At 38.4% G+C, this 18,663-nt stretch overlaps 1 protein-coding gene across 1 annotated transcript; it reads right to left on the bottom strand.

Annotated features, from left to right (window-relative positions):
* Positions 1-460: 460 nt before the first annotated feature.
* Positions 461-15,219, bottom strand: OTOP1 (otopetrin 1; the record flags this gene model as incomplete). Its single annotated transcript, XM_010193730.1, has 6 exons — positions 14,934-15,219; positions 8,982-9,118; positions 5,968-6,026; positions 4,273-4,403; positions 1,007-1,953; positions 461-620 (listed from the first exon to the last, which is right to left on the bottom strand). Coding segments are annotated over exons 1-6 (1,720 nt in total), but the record flags the coding sequence as incomplete, so codon positions are not given.
* Positions 15,220-18,663: the final 3,444 nt, after the last annotated feature.

The raw sequence follows: 18,663 nt of genomic DNA, 5'->3' as shown, positions 1-18,663 counted from the left end.
GTTTTCATAGTGTCTTTGTGATTTAGGAGCATCACTCAGTTTAGCTGCCCCTGGGATTTTCCCTCCTAAGTCATACAGATATTTTTTTAAATAGAAGCCACAATGAATTAAAACAAGGCAATACAAATTATATAGAGGACAAATCCCAGATAACTAAAACAAAGATTAATGGGATCAAATTAACTTTACTACGTAGTATTAATCATATTAACACAAACATGATTCTGAAAAGTCTATCTATACAATAACACCACTTATATAACAAAATGTTTGGAAGTAAAATTTTTAAGAATTACATGCTATTAGCTACGGTCCCTTTTTTTAAAAAAAAAAAGAATAATCTGTTTATTGAGCAGCTGTTGCTGTGTTCATTCATTCATCCACTCATTCAATTGTTATTTACTTAATTAATTATTCAATCAATTGTTCACTGAGGGACCGTATATGATCTATGTTTTACAATTGACCTCAAAGAGTGAGGCAGCTGAATGCATTCGATAGAAAATAGAAAAAGGCATTGCAAGGTTCACAACAATTATCCAGGGTTCAAAGCCAAAAACTATTTCTTCCAGTCCATTGTCATATTCTGGGCGGCACCCAAATGCCGGTGGTATCCAAAGCTGCAAGGAAAGAACACAAGGCCAATATTAATCACCAGCTATATGAGGACTACCCCTTAATGACTGTGACCCCGCTGAACTGCAATCTAGTTTCAGAAATCTCTAAGAAAATACCCCCTGTTGCTACTGGGGCACACTGGTGGAAGAGGGTTTCAGCTTCTGCTGCTCCTACAGTTTTTGTACTGTGACTAAAATGAGCCTAGGCTCCCAGATTCAATGTTGAAATAAACTTTGTTCCCCAAAGGCACACTCACTTATTCTTCCAGAAGAAGCAAAAATTACTTGCTACAAACTATAGAACCATGTACTTTTAACATACTTATCAGGCTTGAAAGGTTGGGAAGATTTTGAGTATTAACTTGTGAATTATGTTCAAAATGTCTTACCGAAAGATTGCATAGGAATAAAAATGCAGCTATGTTCTTCAGAATTCTCCTCTTGTTGTTAGTAACCGAGTTTCTACTGTAAAATGAGAAATCTGAGGCTGAATGCATGACAGAACTATTTTCCTGACTTGTTTCTTCTTTGGCATCACCACCATCACCATTTTCTCTCCCACAGATACTGCCCTTAAACAGGCAGGGCTCCTCTCCGCCATCACGAGCGGCTCTGCCATTGTAAATCTCTTTGTATGAGGGGGTAAGTGATAAAGTGCTCCCCCGAGATATTGTCACTATTCGAAGAGTTTTAATATCATCGTTCACCCTTTCCTGCTCACGATGTATAGATTCAATGATAAAGAGGTTCTGAATGTATTTCTCAATAATAACCAGGATGGAGTAGGGCAGGTTATACCATGTGTATTTTGGATGGGCTTGGGCACAGATAATGGCCAGGATCGAACCCCAGGAGAGGAGCCAGGACCCTGCAGCCGTGCCCACCAGCAGCTCTGCATCAAGTTTTCGAGCGGGATTTTTTGAATTATCCAACAATCTGTCTTCCAGTCTGTAGATGAGAAGGGCGACAATTCCAGCTGTACACATGAGAGCCAACACAAAGATAGCATGCAAGTAAAACATAGTAAGTGCTAACTCGCTTTTGATTTTCGAACGCCCAATCTGAATTAAATACACGACGACTATGGCGATTGTGCTTGTTAGCACAATTAGTCCAAAAATCATTCCAACAGTTATGCCATGGAATTTGAATGGAGTTTTGTGTTGCTGGTGGTGCTCGACTTTGCGGCCAACATTCTTCCACAGGACATAGAGCATCGTGGATGCTAGGATGTGGTACTCTATGTTAAAGGGGTATAGATAATATATTCCTTGAGAAAATATCGAACAGAGAGTTGTTGTTGTGCAATTGCATTGAGGTGCATGATCATCTAAAACTAAAGGAGACGAAAAGATTAGTTATGTGCATTTTAAGGATTTCTTGTTTACAGTGAATAAATAAAATTTAAGTAAAATAATAAAACATGTAAGATTTTAGTCAAACAACACATCATGCCACCAGCTAGCCACCTAAGAAACGGTCTCATCACTGAAGTCACTAACCTAATAAAGCTTTTGCACATTCCCTGAAGTATGACCTCTGACTTCACTGCTCAGCTGCTGAGCAATAATCATGTCATGAACAAATACTGCACTGAAGTCCACCAGACTTCAGCATGGTCTTGGTAAAAGTATCTCTTTATAACACGAATATCCAAGATCCCTAGAGCTTTAAGTCATCAGCCATTCAGCTTAGGAGGCTTTTACAGAAGCCTGGAGATCTGTGGACCATATGAAGAACAGGGTTCACAAGGAAAAGGCTCAGTTCTACTCTCATTTTTATCAGTTATTTACACTAGTGTGGTTTCTGGTACCAAAACCACTTGATTAAAAAGTTGCTTATGTCTAGGAAAGAGATGAAATAAACCACAGATACTTTCACTCAGTGTCCCAGTACAATTTTAAGGTTTAAAAAAAATTAAAATTCAATGTTCTCCTTTTGAGGGGAACCTATGAAATCATTATCTCTGCACTGCAGTGCAGTTATCTGCATTGTAAAGCCCTAAGGCATCTCAATAGACAATTGCTCATATTTGAAAAATCAATATTTTTAACATGCATATATAACCTAAGCAAATAATTTCAGAAATCAGAAATTTCCACAGTGGCAGGAAAAAAAAAGATACTTATTTTCACATTGTGTTTATTTATAAATATATAAATATACATGCTGAAGAGCACATTTTTAGGTGCTAATCTTACATTTATGATTGGAAGCTTTTATTTTGTTTTCTATAATTTTAGATGAGGAGAGGAGAAAGTTGGCATCGTTTTGTCTCAAGCACACACTGTTAAGAGATGAAAAAATCCTGCTTTTGCAGTGAATGTACGTTAATGCCAAACTTGTTTTGTGGATCACTACTTCACTCCCCTTTGTTTCAGATGCTATTTCTGACTATTCATAATTGTGTAACAATTCTGGCAACAGAATAATAGGCAATAATATAAGGAAACTGCTTCTATTTAACAAGTAGACATATCAAGAAGAGACACTAACTTGTGATTTGCCTGCTCTCTACTAATGCTCCATGATTACAAAATCTCTGGACTATCAGTTCAGCTACCTGATTATTAATGGAAAATAGATAGTTTCCATAGATACACCTAAAAGGTAACACTGCAAATAGATGTAAAATTGTAGGCCTAATTTTAGACACAGTTATACTGAAAATACTATTTTACAGATTTTTAAATTGAGTTTTCATTTATATGTGAACTTTGTCAGGAATTGATAAAAATGCCTAGAATTATTCAATTTATACAGACTATAAATAGGCAAAGAAGAAATTAATTCAGGCTTTGGCTTTGCAGATTCAAAATCAGGAGTTTTTAGGCCACTATTGAATTCACTGGGTGGGAAAACATACATTTTCCTCTTCAAAAGCTGTCTGTTTTTCTGTTGTGAACACAATCAAAACTTATCAGCTGTACTGATGAATTTTCATGGGAAGAAAATTACTTATAGCTGCTGAGAACTTTTATTTCCTCTTTAAAGTTAAGCACTCCTAATTTCCCCGTGTTTCAGTGGTGTTTGAAAGAAGGCGGCATCTCCAGCAGCTATACTCAATGTTTGTTTACTATAACTTGCATCATTTTACCAATGGAGAAAACAGTTCATTATAAAAAAAAGAACCTCCCAGAGCAAAATCCTTGTCTTGCAAAGCGGCACTAATGGATAACCCCCATCCCTCTAAGCCATTCCACTGAATCCCATAGGACCACATGTCCTGTGTACTCACTCTCCTGGGAAGGATCTGCAGGATTATCCACGCTTGTTTTGCTATGAATAACTTTCAAAATAGTAAACTGGTTTTAACACTGCTATGCCCAATATACTTACATGGTTTGCTAATAAAAGGGTTCCTCGGTGATGTTACACCTCCAATAAAATGCTTTTAAAAATCTGGTTTTTTTGTTTGATACTTCCAGCATTTATTTTTCTTCTGGCGGAGATGAGTAAACAGAGAACTATGGCCTGAATCACATATATGATCAGGATACTGATCACAGACCATTTTAGTTATGATCTGAACTGACTATGTATCAGCTCATTACCTTTTGCTGGCATAGTCATGAATGACCCAGCTCCATTCCACACTGATGCAGTATTTTGCATGAGAGCAGGAATTCCAAAATGTACCAACCCTTTCACTTACCTATTGTGATGTTCCCAAAACCAAGCGTGATTAGTCTTTCCTTATGTTCATTCAGTTGATGTTTTGACTCTGTTAACACTCCATTTGTCCACAGGAGTAAATTTGTGAACACAGAATGGATAACCCCAAACCTACAAAATAAGGTAATTATTTTGAAGGCATCTGCACAGAGTATTCCTCCACATATGTTAAATAAAATTTATTAACTTTTAACTGTTATGTGGCACTATTTAGTTGTCAATACAGGGAAAATAAAATTATTACTGATCTCTCTAAAGATGTTCCTCAGTGGAGCACAATGAATGTTAGACTTCCAAAATCTTATGGAATCATAATGGCTTAATGCATTAAACCATTAATAGCATGCCTTTATTATTTGTTATGCTTTCCTCACGTGATGGTTGTTACTCTTTTGGATAGATAAGCTTTATGCCAATGACAGTGATTGCACAGTCTGAAGAGGATTAATTGTTTTGCAAGCCCTATTTCATAGCCTTCTGCGGTACTCCTTCATAGTCACTGTGGCCAGTCTTTCTTCACAGAGACACCACCGCCTTCTCTAACTTCTAGTCCATGCATTTGTGTCTTCTGGAGAGAGCTGAAGCCAACAGAGGGCTTTATCACATTGAGAATACTGGTACAGTGAGAGTACGTCTCCAAGTGTTTGAGAGACTCCTGGTTTCTGACAAGCCAAGTGTTTTCCTCCAGCAACTGAGGCTGGTAATGTTCCTTCACCAAGAAACAGTTTCACTGCACTGTGCTCACTGATAGACTTGCAGTTACTTACAGAGATTATTTCACTAGCCGACATTGCAAGCCTTCTGCCTCACTCTCCTCATTGGCATGAGGCTCGAACACTTACCCAAGAGAGCAAAACAAAAGGAGAATCGTTTCTTTTACTTCCTAAAGAAACTGGTCAGCTCATTGATAATTTGAGATGAGTATTTTTAAAGTTATTATGTTTGTTTATTTACATTCCATGTACAGATAATCTACATTAATCCATCTTCTCACAAAACCAAAAACACATCAGAAATGATTCTGCTGCCTCAAAGACTAGTCCTCAGTTCTGTAAGAAATGTACGTGCTCAGCTGTTCAGAGGATACATCGGTTACACTGCAAGAACCAAGTTCTGGTGTCAAAAATGTGCACAACCTGTACTGATCTGGGCATATAAGATACCACCAGAGAGGTTGTATTTCCTAGTGAATTTGCACATCTGCATCTAGCTCCAGAAGGTGCTTTCCATTAAAACCAATACAAAATATGTCAGATATATTGCATTGACTGCAGGTTGCTGATGCAGAGTTCCTTTCAGTAGTTAAATAAAGAAAACTATATAGTTCATAGTCCTAGGACATACTTATGATGCTTTCTTCTTCCAAAAAATAAAAAACAGGTGACACTGTAGTATCACACACTGCCCATTTCCCTCTCTCATGATAAAAATAATCTATAAAAAAGCTGGGGCTATTGTATATTATAAAATATAAGCATAGTTTAACTTTTAAAAAAAATCCCAATTCAGACTTACAATTATCCTCTCATTTGAGTAAACAGAGTTACTCCACAAGTAAGAAGAGAATTGACCTCTCTAAGTTTTCAGAGTCCCTGATATAGTAAAACTGTAGATACTAAACACTGTGCAGGCCTACACCTATTAGCATTCCAGAAGAGGATCAGATCCACTTTACCTTTCAAGTGTTTTGAAAGACTGGATAATATCCTTTGCATGACACCAAAGAAAGTACACCTAAACAAAAGGAATACAAAGAAATGTCATTACACTAATGAGCATGTATGACACTCAAAAAGGAAAGTGCATCTGTAGACCAAAATGCTGATGATTAAATCTTCTGATGATTTAAACTGAGGTAGCTCCATCTCCACATGTGAAATAACTCACAATTTCCTCTGATGTTCACCCAGAACCTCTCTGGCATGAAGAATTTGAGATTTTTTTATATACAGTATCAGTGGCTTAACAAGTGGCAAGTCTGAGTATGACTCATCAAAACATAGCTTGTGTCTGTATCCAGAGAGGCTTTTCTTTTAAAGGAAATAAAGCTACCAGCTGTGGACAGCAGTATGATTGCTGCAGGGCATGGTGATGCTAAGTTGGAATACTTTATTAAATATATGAAATTCTATGGAGGGAGAGAGGTAAGTGAAAGGATGCCAGACTTGATTAATAATAAAAAAACCCCAACAGACACCAAAGAAGCAAGAGAAAAGGTTGTACTATCAGTCTGAGGGACAACCGCATTGAGAACACAGCAGTTGCACTCTAGGATAGTGCGGAAAGCTCAACTGGAGACTCAAAGAGAGAGATAAAAGCACTGAGTTAGCAAGCAAAGGGGAAAGAAGCATAAAAAGTGGGAATGTCTGTTTGTGGGAGGAAAATGGAGACCTCAAGACAGAGATTATTGCTGATACAAAACCAGTTCCAAGTGCTGGTAAGTGCAAGGAGAACAATACCAATACTCAGGGATGTTAAGGAGAAACTGGGAGTCCTGTTTACTCAGAATAGCTCCTAGGATACTGGACTTGACAGTAGGTGAGCTATCAGGAGAGAAATGGTCCCAAAGGTTTCCCTTAGAAACCTGCCCATTTTGCTGTTCCAGAAATGGTCTGAATGGTGCAAAGAACTTGAGGTTCTTCTTCAGTGATTTCAGTAACTGGAAGTTCATTTTACTTCTGTGACCATAAATGTAGGCACCCTACACCACAGCTGGTGTTGTCAGAGACATTCTGTATCTGATTTTTGGAAAAGCTAGGAAAATGCAGTTCTCTGTGGGTCACCTAAATCACCCAGCAATAACATGTTCATTCATCTCTCTAATGAGGCATTTAACAAAAACAGGTGTGACCTCTGTAAAACTCCAGGTGTAGATATTACAAAGTATCATGGAGGTTTCAATTGAAATCAAACAAAATGAAATTAGCACCTTTGTCTCATCCAATGCCATGTTCAGTTTCCCACTCGTGAAAACATTCTTCAATTCTTAAAAAACATGAGTTTTGAGGATCTGTTTAGACATTAGAGTCAAGAAAGTGTGTGTGTGTGTGTGAAATAGGAAAAGTCAGTGAGGTACAGAAATCATCATCAACACAAAATCAAATTTTTACTCATTGCCTCAAAGGGACTTCTGCCTGCATTCCATAAGAGCGAGCGTAAGGCACAGCCTGGCTCGTAAGGGCAGATACGTGTTAGTGCATTGCTCGCACAGGTGCAGCATGTATACATTTATTAATTTAATGGCACATATCAGGATGCCTCATTAGAGTAAAATACAACAGAATCTGGCACATAATCTGTAGAAAAGAAATCCTTAGGTTTTTAGATGACACGTAATTAGGAACGCTGCCTCCTGTAATTTCATCCTGTGTTTCAAGGCCATGAGAAGATTTGTCTTAGGTAAGAGACATCTGGTAAATTACTTTTTAACTTTTTCTTTGATTACTCAGGCTAACATTCTAGATTACATTATTTTAAGCTAAGTAGTTGATAAATTCAGCAACACTGGGTAATGTAAAATTTAAATCAGAATTCTTGCTCCCTTTATTCAGCGTTGTTATACACTACTTCTTCCACACTCCAGTTTATGGTAACTGGAAACCTTATCAGCTCAGGGTCACTGGATGCAATGAAAAGTGCTACATGCAGATGAGCATGGGAAAAATGCTTAATTTCTTTGGTTTGTTTTTCAGGGGTAAAGCAAAGAAGTTGTGAGCCATGAAGAGTGGATATTACAAGAATGTGAAATTAAGATTATTTTAACAAAATAAGAGAGAAAGATAAAAATATATAGAAGTGGTCAGAGTTACTGCTTAAATGTCAATGCTTCTTTTGTTACAGAAAGCAGAAAACTGTAGGTTGTTCAAATGCTTATAAATGCATATAAATGCAGCCACAACTGCTAGGAAAATCTTTCTTATCCTCCTGAATGACTTAATCATCTTGGAAAGTGCATTAAATGACCTGGCTATAACTGAGTGTCTTAGTTGAATGCCTTTTTGTTTCCTTCTTTCCTACCAATCTGCTGACAAGGGCTCAGAGGAATTTGTGTGATAAACAATCAGCTATGGAATATCACCATACAGATTAGACCCAAAGCCTTAAAATAACCAAGCAGCTAGAATATTTTGCTGGAGTCACTGACTATGTCTGCTACTCTGCAGTCACTGATAAGCACAACCAAATGCTTCTAGAAGGAAAATCCATGTTCATTTGATATAGCCAAGACATGCAAGTATTTTATAATAAACTAAGTACATGGTAAGGGTTTTGTTCCTTTAAGGTACTGGACTTCCACCCCTAACCACAATGCGACTTCAGGACAGACAGACAGACTGAGCTGGTGTGGCCAGTCCTACATACAGAAATTACTGAACTGCCTTTAGCCAAGCTGCTCATTGCAGCCTGAAAATTCTGAAAGTTGAACTAAAAAAAATAAAGTAGCATCAACTACAGAAGAGCATTTTTTTATTATTTCTTTTTTGAACCCATGTGACTTTTACAGCTGAGCAATTTCAAGTTGCAAAACCTGAATTTACACATAGAAAGGATATAAATGCACAAGGATTTAGCCCTCAGAAATATCCTGTGATATGCTTAGAAATTAAATTGGTGTAAAATTCTCAGATGATGAGAAAAGATATTTTTGGTAAGAAATACAGATATAAAACTGCAACCAGTGACTTTTACCTGTAAGATGGTATGCATGGCATGTGTAACAGGAAAAATGCCTTCAGTTGGTGATAAACAGTTTGAAAAATCAATATAATATCCAATTTTAAAAGAGTCCAGAATTAAAGTAATCACTGCAAATAATGTAATCCCACCTACAAATGAAAAAGATATTAGAAAATGTCAATGCACAGTTATAGTGTCTAGAGACAATTTGTACAATATGCTAAAATCTATTTAGGGAAGTAAAATTAGATCAATATCCATGTTTTTGTTTAAGGAAATAAAAGCAGATCCATGTTCATGAAGAGAATTGACTCCAAGTAGTAAGTAACTCCCTCTGATTTGTGAAAGCCCCTGCCCAGGATGCTACAGAAGCACATCCCGGTACACGCCTTGCACACTCAGTGTGGAGGAGCCAGTCCAGCCATAGCCAGGACCTGGCGACACCTAGCACCTTGCAGGGGCTCCCAGCTCCTACAGGGTTGGCCTCTCAGGTAACGGCAGTGCTGAAGCAGCCATACAGTGCATGAATTAATGCTCTATACAACCAGACAGCAAACTATACAATTCCAGGGAGCTGAACAATCGTGTTACAGTCTCCTGGCCCAAGACCTCGACACTGGTAACACAATCGCTTGGTTTGCCTTCCCGTGGCTGAGGGGGTTATGCTTCAACTCAGAGACCAAAACTACAATGAGCTGTGTGCTTTGTTCACCTAGAAGGAACCAAAGCTTTTATTTCACTATCTATTATTTCCCCACACAAAAATAAAAAAACCTCACCTGATATGTTTCTCTAAATATGTATTTTGTATCCTAAAGAACTTTAAAAATACACATTTCCCTTTTATTTTTCTTTCTCTTTCAAGAATGTAAATGTTTGTTACAAACCTATTCTGGAAAGCTATATAGTAGCACAATGTATCTTATTAATTATTTGGTTTGTACTTGTATGACTAAGCACAACTGGCAATAAAATTACTGAACAAAACTCTGAAGTCTTCACTTGCTTCATATTTTTCTCTCTAGGATTTTATTCAAACAAGCTTTCCCTAGATTTAATTTAGTTTCATTTGAATTAAGACTAGATAAAAATCTATGCATGGACCTTAACTGGACCTTAAGGTAGAGATCAGGATCAGTTTGTTAATCTTTCTTGGTAATTCCTCACAGGGTAAATAACATCACTAGTGTTGTCTTTGATGAATATTTCTCTTTCATAAGGAGCCACAACCTAACTGCCTTATAAGCCTCACATGTTCCACTTGACTTGCGTGAATAAAATATAACAGTAATTTAATAATTAATAATAGATTTATTATTAAAGTTCCATTGATAAAAACTAAGTATAAATTATAAAAATACAATGTACTTTTGTTTTTTATTTCACTGACTCTTTAAAACTAAACAAAAATAGAATTCAGATTTTATTTTTAACCACAAGGGTATGAATTCTAGTAGGATTTTATGTTTCTGTTTTACAAACAATGTAAAATTACAGATGGAGTGTAATTTTTATCAAGAGGTAGAAACTTTTGCTTTCACGTTTCAAAATCTAAAACATCAGCTCTGCACTTGATGCGTGTGTATAATCCCATACATTTTTTATTTATTCTTATTATGTAAGCTAATTTGTGTTATTTCTAATACATGTAACAGGACTGGAGCCCACCGAAACAGAAATGCCATTTTCATTATATTTAAAAGTAAATGGCATCATAAAATGCAAAATTTTAGGCTACTCTTGAGATCCAATAATACACTTTCATCCTTATTTAAAAAATTCAAATTATTTTAAAATAAATAAAATTGTTAATTCTGAAATAAGTAACTACCTGAGGCAACTGGACCTGTTCTGAGCAAGATGTTGGACTAGATGACCTGTAGAGGTCCCTTCACACCTAAAGTATTCTCTGATTGATTCTGTGATTTGTGGTTTATTCAGAAAGTACGCGGGAAACTTGGTCTGTTTCACTCTCTGTCTGAAAGAAGCCCATCTTAGAGACTTAATATGTATTATAATTGTATCAATAATAAGAAAAAGGCTTTCTGAAGCACAATTATTATAAAAATCTTCCACACTTACTCTACAGTGACTTGTGCATATGTTGACTTAAAAGCATATTTTGAAAAGGTATTTAGTTCCCCAGCGGTGACACCAGTAAGAAAACTTCCCAATGAATTCATGGAGCAGCATCAAGCCCTGAGGAACTGCTTTAGTGAAGTAGTTATGTCAGAGCAAAATGGGTAGAAAATGCATTTTATTATGTAAAAGTTCTGCATCCTTGCTTCTGTTAATCATGAGAGTGGCCCAGGAGAACAGGATTACACAGGACTTGTTAACTAGAAGAAGGGAAGGGAAGGGAAGGGAAGGGAAGGGAAGGGAAGGGAAGGGAAGGGAAGGGAAGGGAAGGGAAGGGAAGGGAAAGGAAGGGAAGGGAAAGGAAGGGAAAGGAAGGGAAGGGAAAGGAAGGGAAGGGAAGGGAAAGGAAGGGAAGGGAAGGGGACTCAGGTTTAAATTCACTAAAATAAAAAGCAAACACATCTTAGATTATTGATCCATCTTCTGCACCATAAGTGGATCTTATCGTTACAGGAATGACCTGTTCCACTCCATCTTGCTTACATTTCACAAGGTCACTCTTTCAGCTGCATAGTTTTACTGTTTTACATCAACGTCCAGCAGACCATTGGGGTGGTGGGGGGTAAAAAAAACCACAACAAAAAAACCCAAGAAAAAATAAAATCCCAGGAAGTTTCTTTCACATCGAACATTTTGGTTCATGCCTTAGTATCTCTCTTGATGTTTCCTTTATCTTCCTCAGGGATCTGGTGGGCTTCAATCTGTTCCCACTGAAATCAATAGTTTTGCCATTGTCCTCCAGGGATTACACGATTTTATATGGCTTATTTCTTTTAATGTTCAACTATTTCATTTATTCAAATTATAATCTAGATGTTTCTGGCAATCAGTCGGGTGACAACCCTGTCAGCATATGCGAAGTGTCCAACATGCATATATAAGAGGCTTCAAAAGAGAATGATTGTACTAATTTGCTTAGGTAAAAATCCTAGCACAACTATAATGACCATACATATGGTATGCTAGCAGTTTCCATGTTAACTTTTCCTGATGGAAACTTCAGTATTACATACTAAATACTATATATATATATGTATCAGTAACTATAGATTATGATCATTCTACTATTTTACTATTTTGCAAGTTAAAGAAATATTAAATTATTGCCATTGGGCATTGTATTATTAAAAAAAAAAGATTTTTTTTTCCAATGGTCATTGAAACCTGCATATCTTAGGAAATTTGGAATAGGATTTTCAGTATTGCTAAGTGCTGGCTTAATTCTTTCTACTAATCATCAAGAAAAAGAAAGCCCTAATGATACAGTTGTGAAAATGCCACTCTAAACTTAAAATATTTAGTTTTAAATAATAGAAAATGTAAAGCAAGTAGGGAAAATACACAAGTTGAAGTCTGCCAAGAGCTTTGTAAGTCAGCTATGCTTTAAAGAGAAGCTGTGCTGCTGGAGAACGTGACAAAATAAAACCATTTGTGAAGCCAATTTATTTTCTTCTCACTTGGCTGAACTTCCAAATAATGTTGAGAGACCTTTCCTTAGAAGAAGAGCGTACTCAGGAGACTACTACTTGGAGTAAGTCAAGGAAAGCACTTCCTAAACTTCCCTGTGATTATCTGGGCCAGGATAACTGTACCTTATTCAAGACAAAGATCTCCTTGAAACTTTTCCCACATTCAGGCTATAAGAGTGGTTCTTGGTCTAGCACACAAGTGAGAAGGCAGCTGTGCTCTGGGGTTCACATAGCTGCAAAAATGCTCAAGGAAAACTTCCTGTGAGCAATTCTTGCAAACTATTTGTCCTTCTAGTGTTGTTAGACACGTGCAAGAACTCAGTTACAGAAGGTTTCTGTTAAGTCATTCTTTTTCAGCATTCGTCATAGCTACCACCACTTTCACTAAAATGGACATTTTCTCTAACAGTGAGAGCAAGGAGTCATTCTTCAAAAGCAGCTGGTAGAGGTAGTCAAAAATTGCAGGGAGTTTTCTGTGGAAAGACTTAATGAAAATTTGTCCTAACCCCCTCCTCCTTTTTGGACTTTTCATCTTTCAGATAAAGGATTTCTATGACAAAACCACTGATGCAGAGGAAGGCAATGGGGATCTTGGCAGAGGAACTGCCACCTGCGTTTTTCCTCAGCTCAAACAAGTTTTCTTTTACTAGCAGAGGATAAAGGAGTTGTACAGGCTTGTTGTAACTATAAGAAACTCCTAAGAATAGGAAAGTGTAGGTCTTGCCCTAAGGGCGAATTTGTTGAACTGCAGCCTAGACATCCAAGAGAAGTGGTGGAAGCCGCACCACTTGAGAAGCTCATACAAAGACCCATCCTGTGCTGGTAAAAGAAATGGGTAAGGTAACCTAGCAGTTCATTCCAGTATCTTATTTCTAAGTTTCTGTGACTCCTTACATCCTGTAGGACAAATGAAATGCTGTGAATGCTGTGCCAAAAGAAAAAGGGCAGGGGGTCCTGCTGTACTTACCCATGTTAAGCAGTATTTATTCCATACTAGGAGGAGAAAGCCACCCTCTGAGTAACAAAAGCATAGCTTGGTCCAAAATAGGATCAAATTAAGCTTTGCATTAATGAATTACAGGAGGTTTTAAGCCACATAAACTAATAAATAAAAAATGCCTGAGAGCTGAATATTGTTTCAGAAAACAGTGAATAACCAAGGAGAACAATTGAACAGTTGGTATATGAACTCCATACATTTCAGGGAAGAGTCTACAGACCATGACTGCATGCTAGACATTAAAAAAAAAAAATCTCCCTGAGCAACTCATACAGCAAAATTTTTAGCAGTTGCAAGGAAAATAAAAGACACACAAGCATTGAGAACAAACTAAACTTCCACAACGCAACTTTACTTTTCAAAATAATCAAGTTTCAGGTGTTCTTGGGATTCTCATTTGGGTATTTCATTAGCTGCTGTGATAATTAACTGTTGTCTCACTGCAGCAGGACAGAAATATTTTATGGAAAAGCTGTCTTACAGAACTCCATTTAAATTACTTTCCAACCTATCATTTACAGTGCTGAGACTGAAAAAGAGAGGTCAGTAAAACTGGGCTTGCCCGTTACTATGCGCAGTGCTGATGTGGCTTTTTTTTTCTTGGGACCCAGAATCAGAGCACTCCTGTCACTGTGACCCTGTGATGTGCTCCTCAACAATCTTCTCTCAAGAAAACTTTATATCCTTACTCCAATATGCACTCTCACTCTGTAAATAAGGGCCACCACATCCCACCACTACCCTGGCAAACTTGTATACTTTTCCTGCAAGCTAATGCTAGATTTAGCTTCCTTGCTTAGATGATTCATATACTAATCTACTAACTGATCTGGCCAGCAATTTTGTCCTCTTCTGTCTAACTCCAGATGTTTCTAAGGCGTCACTCCACACATAAAAATGGGCATCTCTGATATACATTGGTACAGAGAGCACTGGAGGACCTTTCTGACCAGTACTAGTCTAAAGTAAGTTGCATTATATTGTCTAGAAAGGTGATAGTTCCTCCAGGAAAGCTGCGTGACATCAAAAAAATTGCCTCTTCCATTAGCCATATTTTATTTTTCAAGTGTTACCAAACGAGCTTGGGAAGGGAAAAAGAGCACTACAGATTTCAGTACTGTAAACGGTAGGTTGGAAAGTGAGGATGTTCAGCAAACAGCTTTCCCATAGAATCTCTCAGTATGTTCAGCTTATGCATATATTTGCTTTAGAGTGCATTGCATGTGCGTTAAGTTCATGAATACCAGGATGCCTCCTGGTAGGGATGGAGAGGGTGACAAAGCGGTAGCAGCGGTGGGCGACTGCACAGATGTCCTACACACGGTGCCAGCCTTCGTGCCACCGGCCAGTACTTACACTTCAGCCAGCGGGCTCCGGCATGCGTGTCCTTGTCCCGGATCAGCCTCCTCTGCGTGCAGCTCCTGAAGAGGTACCACAGCATCCACAGCAGCTGGATGAGCATCAGCGTGATAAGGTAGGAGAGCAGGTGGCTCTTGCTGATGCCCACGGCGTGCACAGCCCAGGCGAAGGTGAGCAGCAGCCCGGCCAGGAAGAGGTTGATGCCGTACTGGCTGCTTAGGATCTCGGCGTTTTTCTGCGGGTAGCTACCGCTCGCGGAGGGGGAACCGGCGGCTTTCTCCATCTCCTCTGCCGCCGGCCAGGTGTTGCAAGCAGGCGGTGTCGCTTCCCCTGGAGCCCCGAGGCCGTCGGCTGGCCCGTCCCCCAGCGGCGGCCGTGGGCCGCCGGCCCTTGCCGTGGCTCCCCGCAGCCGCTACCCGCCGGGTGGGGAAGTCTGGGGGGGTCCTCAGCTGCAAAGGGGGAGCTCCAGGCTCTCCAAGGACAGGGAAGGCTGCTACTGGAGCTTAGCGGGTCTGAGCAGTCTCGCCTTAGGCCCAGCCACCAGCAAGGTCCCAGATGAGGGGTGAAGGGGAGCTCATCCTGCGGTAGGTTTGTCAAGGGGTGGTTATGCCCCCCTCACAGAGGGGCAGGTGGGCCATGTGGAGCTGGTTGCAGTGAGGGATATGAAGCTTAACATCCATGTTGACAGAAATGTGTGCGGTGTTACACCTTCCCTCGACAGGCTGATGGAAAGGACAGTGAGTGGTGGACAAAACACCCTTGGCCATTAATGGCTGGCAGGGAACCAAGGGATGGCTGACGTGCCAGAGGTAGTCAGGGAACGTGAGGACTGGGCTGATGGGGTGGAAATGGGGTCACTTACCGTGTTTTCATGCTCTGGGCCTCGCACTCCACCTTCTTTTTGGCAACCGGTCCTTCCATTGGTAATAAAACCCCTCCACTTTCAGGAATTTTCTAGACCTTTCAAAGGTAGCAGTAGCTCTTTTTTTGGTTAGTCCTGTTCTGACAACAGAGTATTCAATTCTTGCCTGCTGGAGTAGCAACAACTGAGCTCAAAGAACCAAAGACTTCTACAGGATTTAGTCCGTTTCTTATTTATTAATTTTCCCAGTTTTTACCTTTTCTTATTTAAACTGCTCAGTTGTAACTGTGACCTGTGGTCATATTAATGTATTTAAACCCAAAATTTGGAGCACCAGTTGGTTATCTAAAAGGGTCAACAGGAATTTAGCCCAATGTGAAACACCACATATTTCAAATGGTATTTTGTTTGCAGACAATACGAATTCTCTTAATTCTAGGTATTCAGGCACCTAGCCATAGGTTGGAGGCCAAATATCAAGATAGACTGGTCCTCGTTCTGGCCAGGCAGGTCCTGCATTTTTACCCTATAACTGTTGGTAGTGTATCAAATATCCAACGCATTTTTTTTACAGTGTGACCTATGTCTCACATGAAATTAAGTCGCTAATTCAGCTACATTTAAAGAAACAGGAAAAATTAAAAGACAGCATCTATTTTACTCCACTTTCGCTGGCAAAAATTAGAGAGGTTTTAAGCTTTTGCTCTTCTGAAGCCAGAAATGATTCAAGGATGTTTTTTCCTAACTAAAAAAGAACATTTCTGAACTTACATGTAAATTTCTGAAGTTCACATTCCTCTTAAAAACAGGGAAGGAAAACAAAATGGCAGAAGGGTGCAATGAGTGAATTCTGGACAATCACCTACTTAGATAAGCATAAGGAAACAGCAGCTCATGTCCTTTATACATTTCAGAGTGTCCTCAAGAAACAGGTATTTTAAGCCATCTACAAATGCCCTTTTGAAAAATGCACTTAAAGCCAGCCTTATGCTTCTGTCTGGCCCGTAACAGCAGTGTAAATAAGATGCAAAACTAGTCAAACAGTTAGGGCTTCAGCCACCTCTCTCGCTTAGAGCTACATCCACCATTATCAGAAACTTACAGAAATGCAAAGTCTTACTTTCATCTTATGTAATGTAACCTTTAAAGAATAACTAAGGAAGACGCTTTCATTTTCCAGGGCTTCTATGGGTAACTGTGGTAAATAATCTTCACTGTGTGGACTATTTTATTTCAAGATAATTATAGAACATCCCTCATCACCTGCAACCTCTTTGGTGCTGGTACACATTCTTATCCTCAAATGAAGGTAAATGGATACAGAAAATACCTATGGTGGTCTGTAGCCAGCTAATACATACATAGTTTGGCAGAGGTAGGGATTCTGACCACCTAGTAACTGTTTTCAGAAAACTATCAAGATCCCTCTTTCTGCTCTCTGTGGTAAGGAAAATAACAAAATCAGGGTGTTCACAGAACTAGAATTGGCAGCAGCATTTTGTCAGGCTGCTAATTACAGCAAACATTGTTTTAAATTCTTTCCAGGTTCACCACTACTTCCCTTTCAGCATTTAAGCAAAAGAGTATTGCACTGGATAGTCTAACTGTTACTGAAAGACTTTTCAGGACTTTGGTACAAGCAGCGTTACCTGATTGGGATTTGAGCTCTCCAAAGGCATACAGAATGGTATGACACCTTTGAAAAACGCAGCTGAGAGGTCATGAAAGACAAACGTACTCCAAGTCAAGTACAGTATTTAAAATCTACATCTATTTTATAGAAAAAAACGATGGGTTGGCAGTCTCCAAGAACAGTGGAATCAGACACTTAAACAATTAAGTACTGAGCAATAATTGATCACTTTTATACAAAGTTTATTAAGATGTCCAGAATAAATCTGAAAAACCATGTAGCAAATAGTAATTTTAATTCAAGAGTAACAAGGCAACTTAAAACACCTAGAGCATTTATACAGTTGACAAATAAAAATACAGTGCTAATCACCATCCCTGAGCATCACTGCATTTTAAATATCATAATAAACACATTTACTAAAATGTACCTGTGTACGCAGATGTAAAATGGCTAAAATTTGTTAAAAGATTAAGACCTGAAGATAGGCAACTTGCCCTTTAAAGAAGTGAAGTACAGCTAGTTTTGGAAAACTTAAATATTACATTTAAACAAATCAAGCTGATAACTTACACTACAAGCTACTTAACACTAGCACTGAATGTATTTAATTTTGGTTTGACTGATCCTTTGTATTGCATACCAACAGCAACTTTTTTCCTTAATGAAACAGCTTAAGACAATGTCTTTTTCATTACTAAAAATTTCATGTATTCTGTATTCAGCAATGGTGTGAATCTGAAAGGCAGAATGAAGGACACAGTCTCCTCTAACAGTCCAAACTTCCAGCAACAGTCAAAAAGAGTAAATTTTACATGTTTCAATACCGAGCTCTTACATTCCCCTATCTTCCAAAAGGTGTGGCTGTGAAAGTAGTTAACACAAAGATCTATATACAATGGTCTATAAAACAGAAGGTGCCCAGGTGTCCAGACGCTGAAGTATCTCAGCCAAGGTGAACAGACAAACAATGTTATTTTATTTTCCCAACTGTGTATGACTAATAGCATTCAAGTTAATACCAGCCTCTTTATTGCTGAGAAAGAAAAATGGCAACTTCATTAACAGGTACTGCCAAAAATGAAAAATTAATTTACAGAAGAAAAACATCCTGAATACTGAAAAATACTGCATACAACAAAATAATTTACATTGTGCTCTTAATTTCTGATGTAGTGTTCATATTGTTCATTGTATTGCTGGTTATTCACAGCTTGATCTTTGGCTGTGGA

The sequence above is a fragment of the Mesitornis unicolor genome, unplaced genomic scaffold (assembly GCF_000695765.1).
Source record: "Mesitornis unicolor isolate BGI_N332 unplaced genomic scaffold, ASM69576v1 scaffold23950, whole genome shotgun sequence".
NCBI classification, from domain to species: domain Eukaryota; kingdom Metazoa; phylum Chordata; class Aves; order Mesitornithiformes; family Mesitornithidae; genus Mesitornis; species Mesitornis unicolor.
The sequence above is the reverse complement of the archived record's forward strand: the minus strand, read 5'-3'. Positions and strand labels throughout refer to the sequence as shown.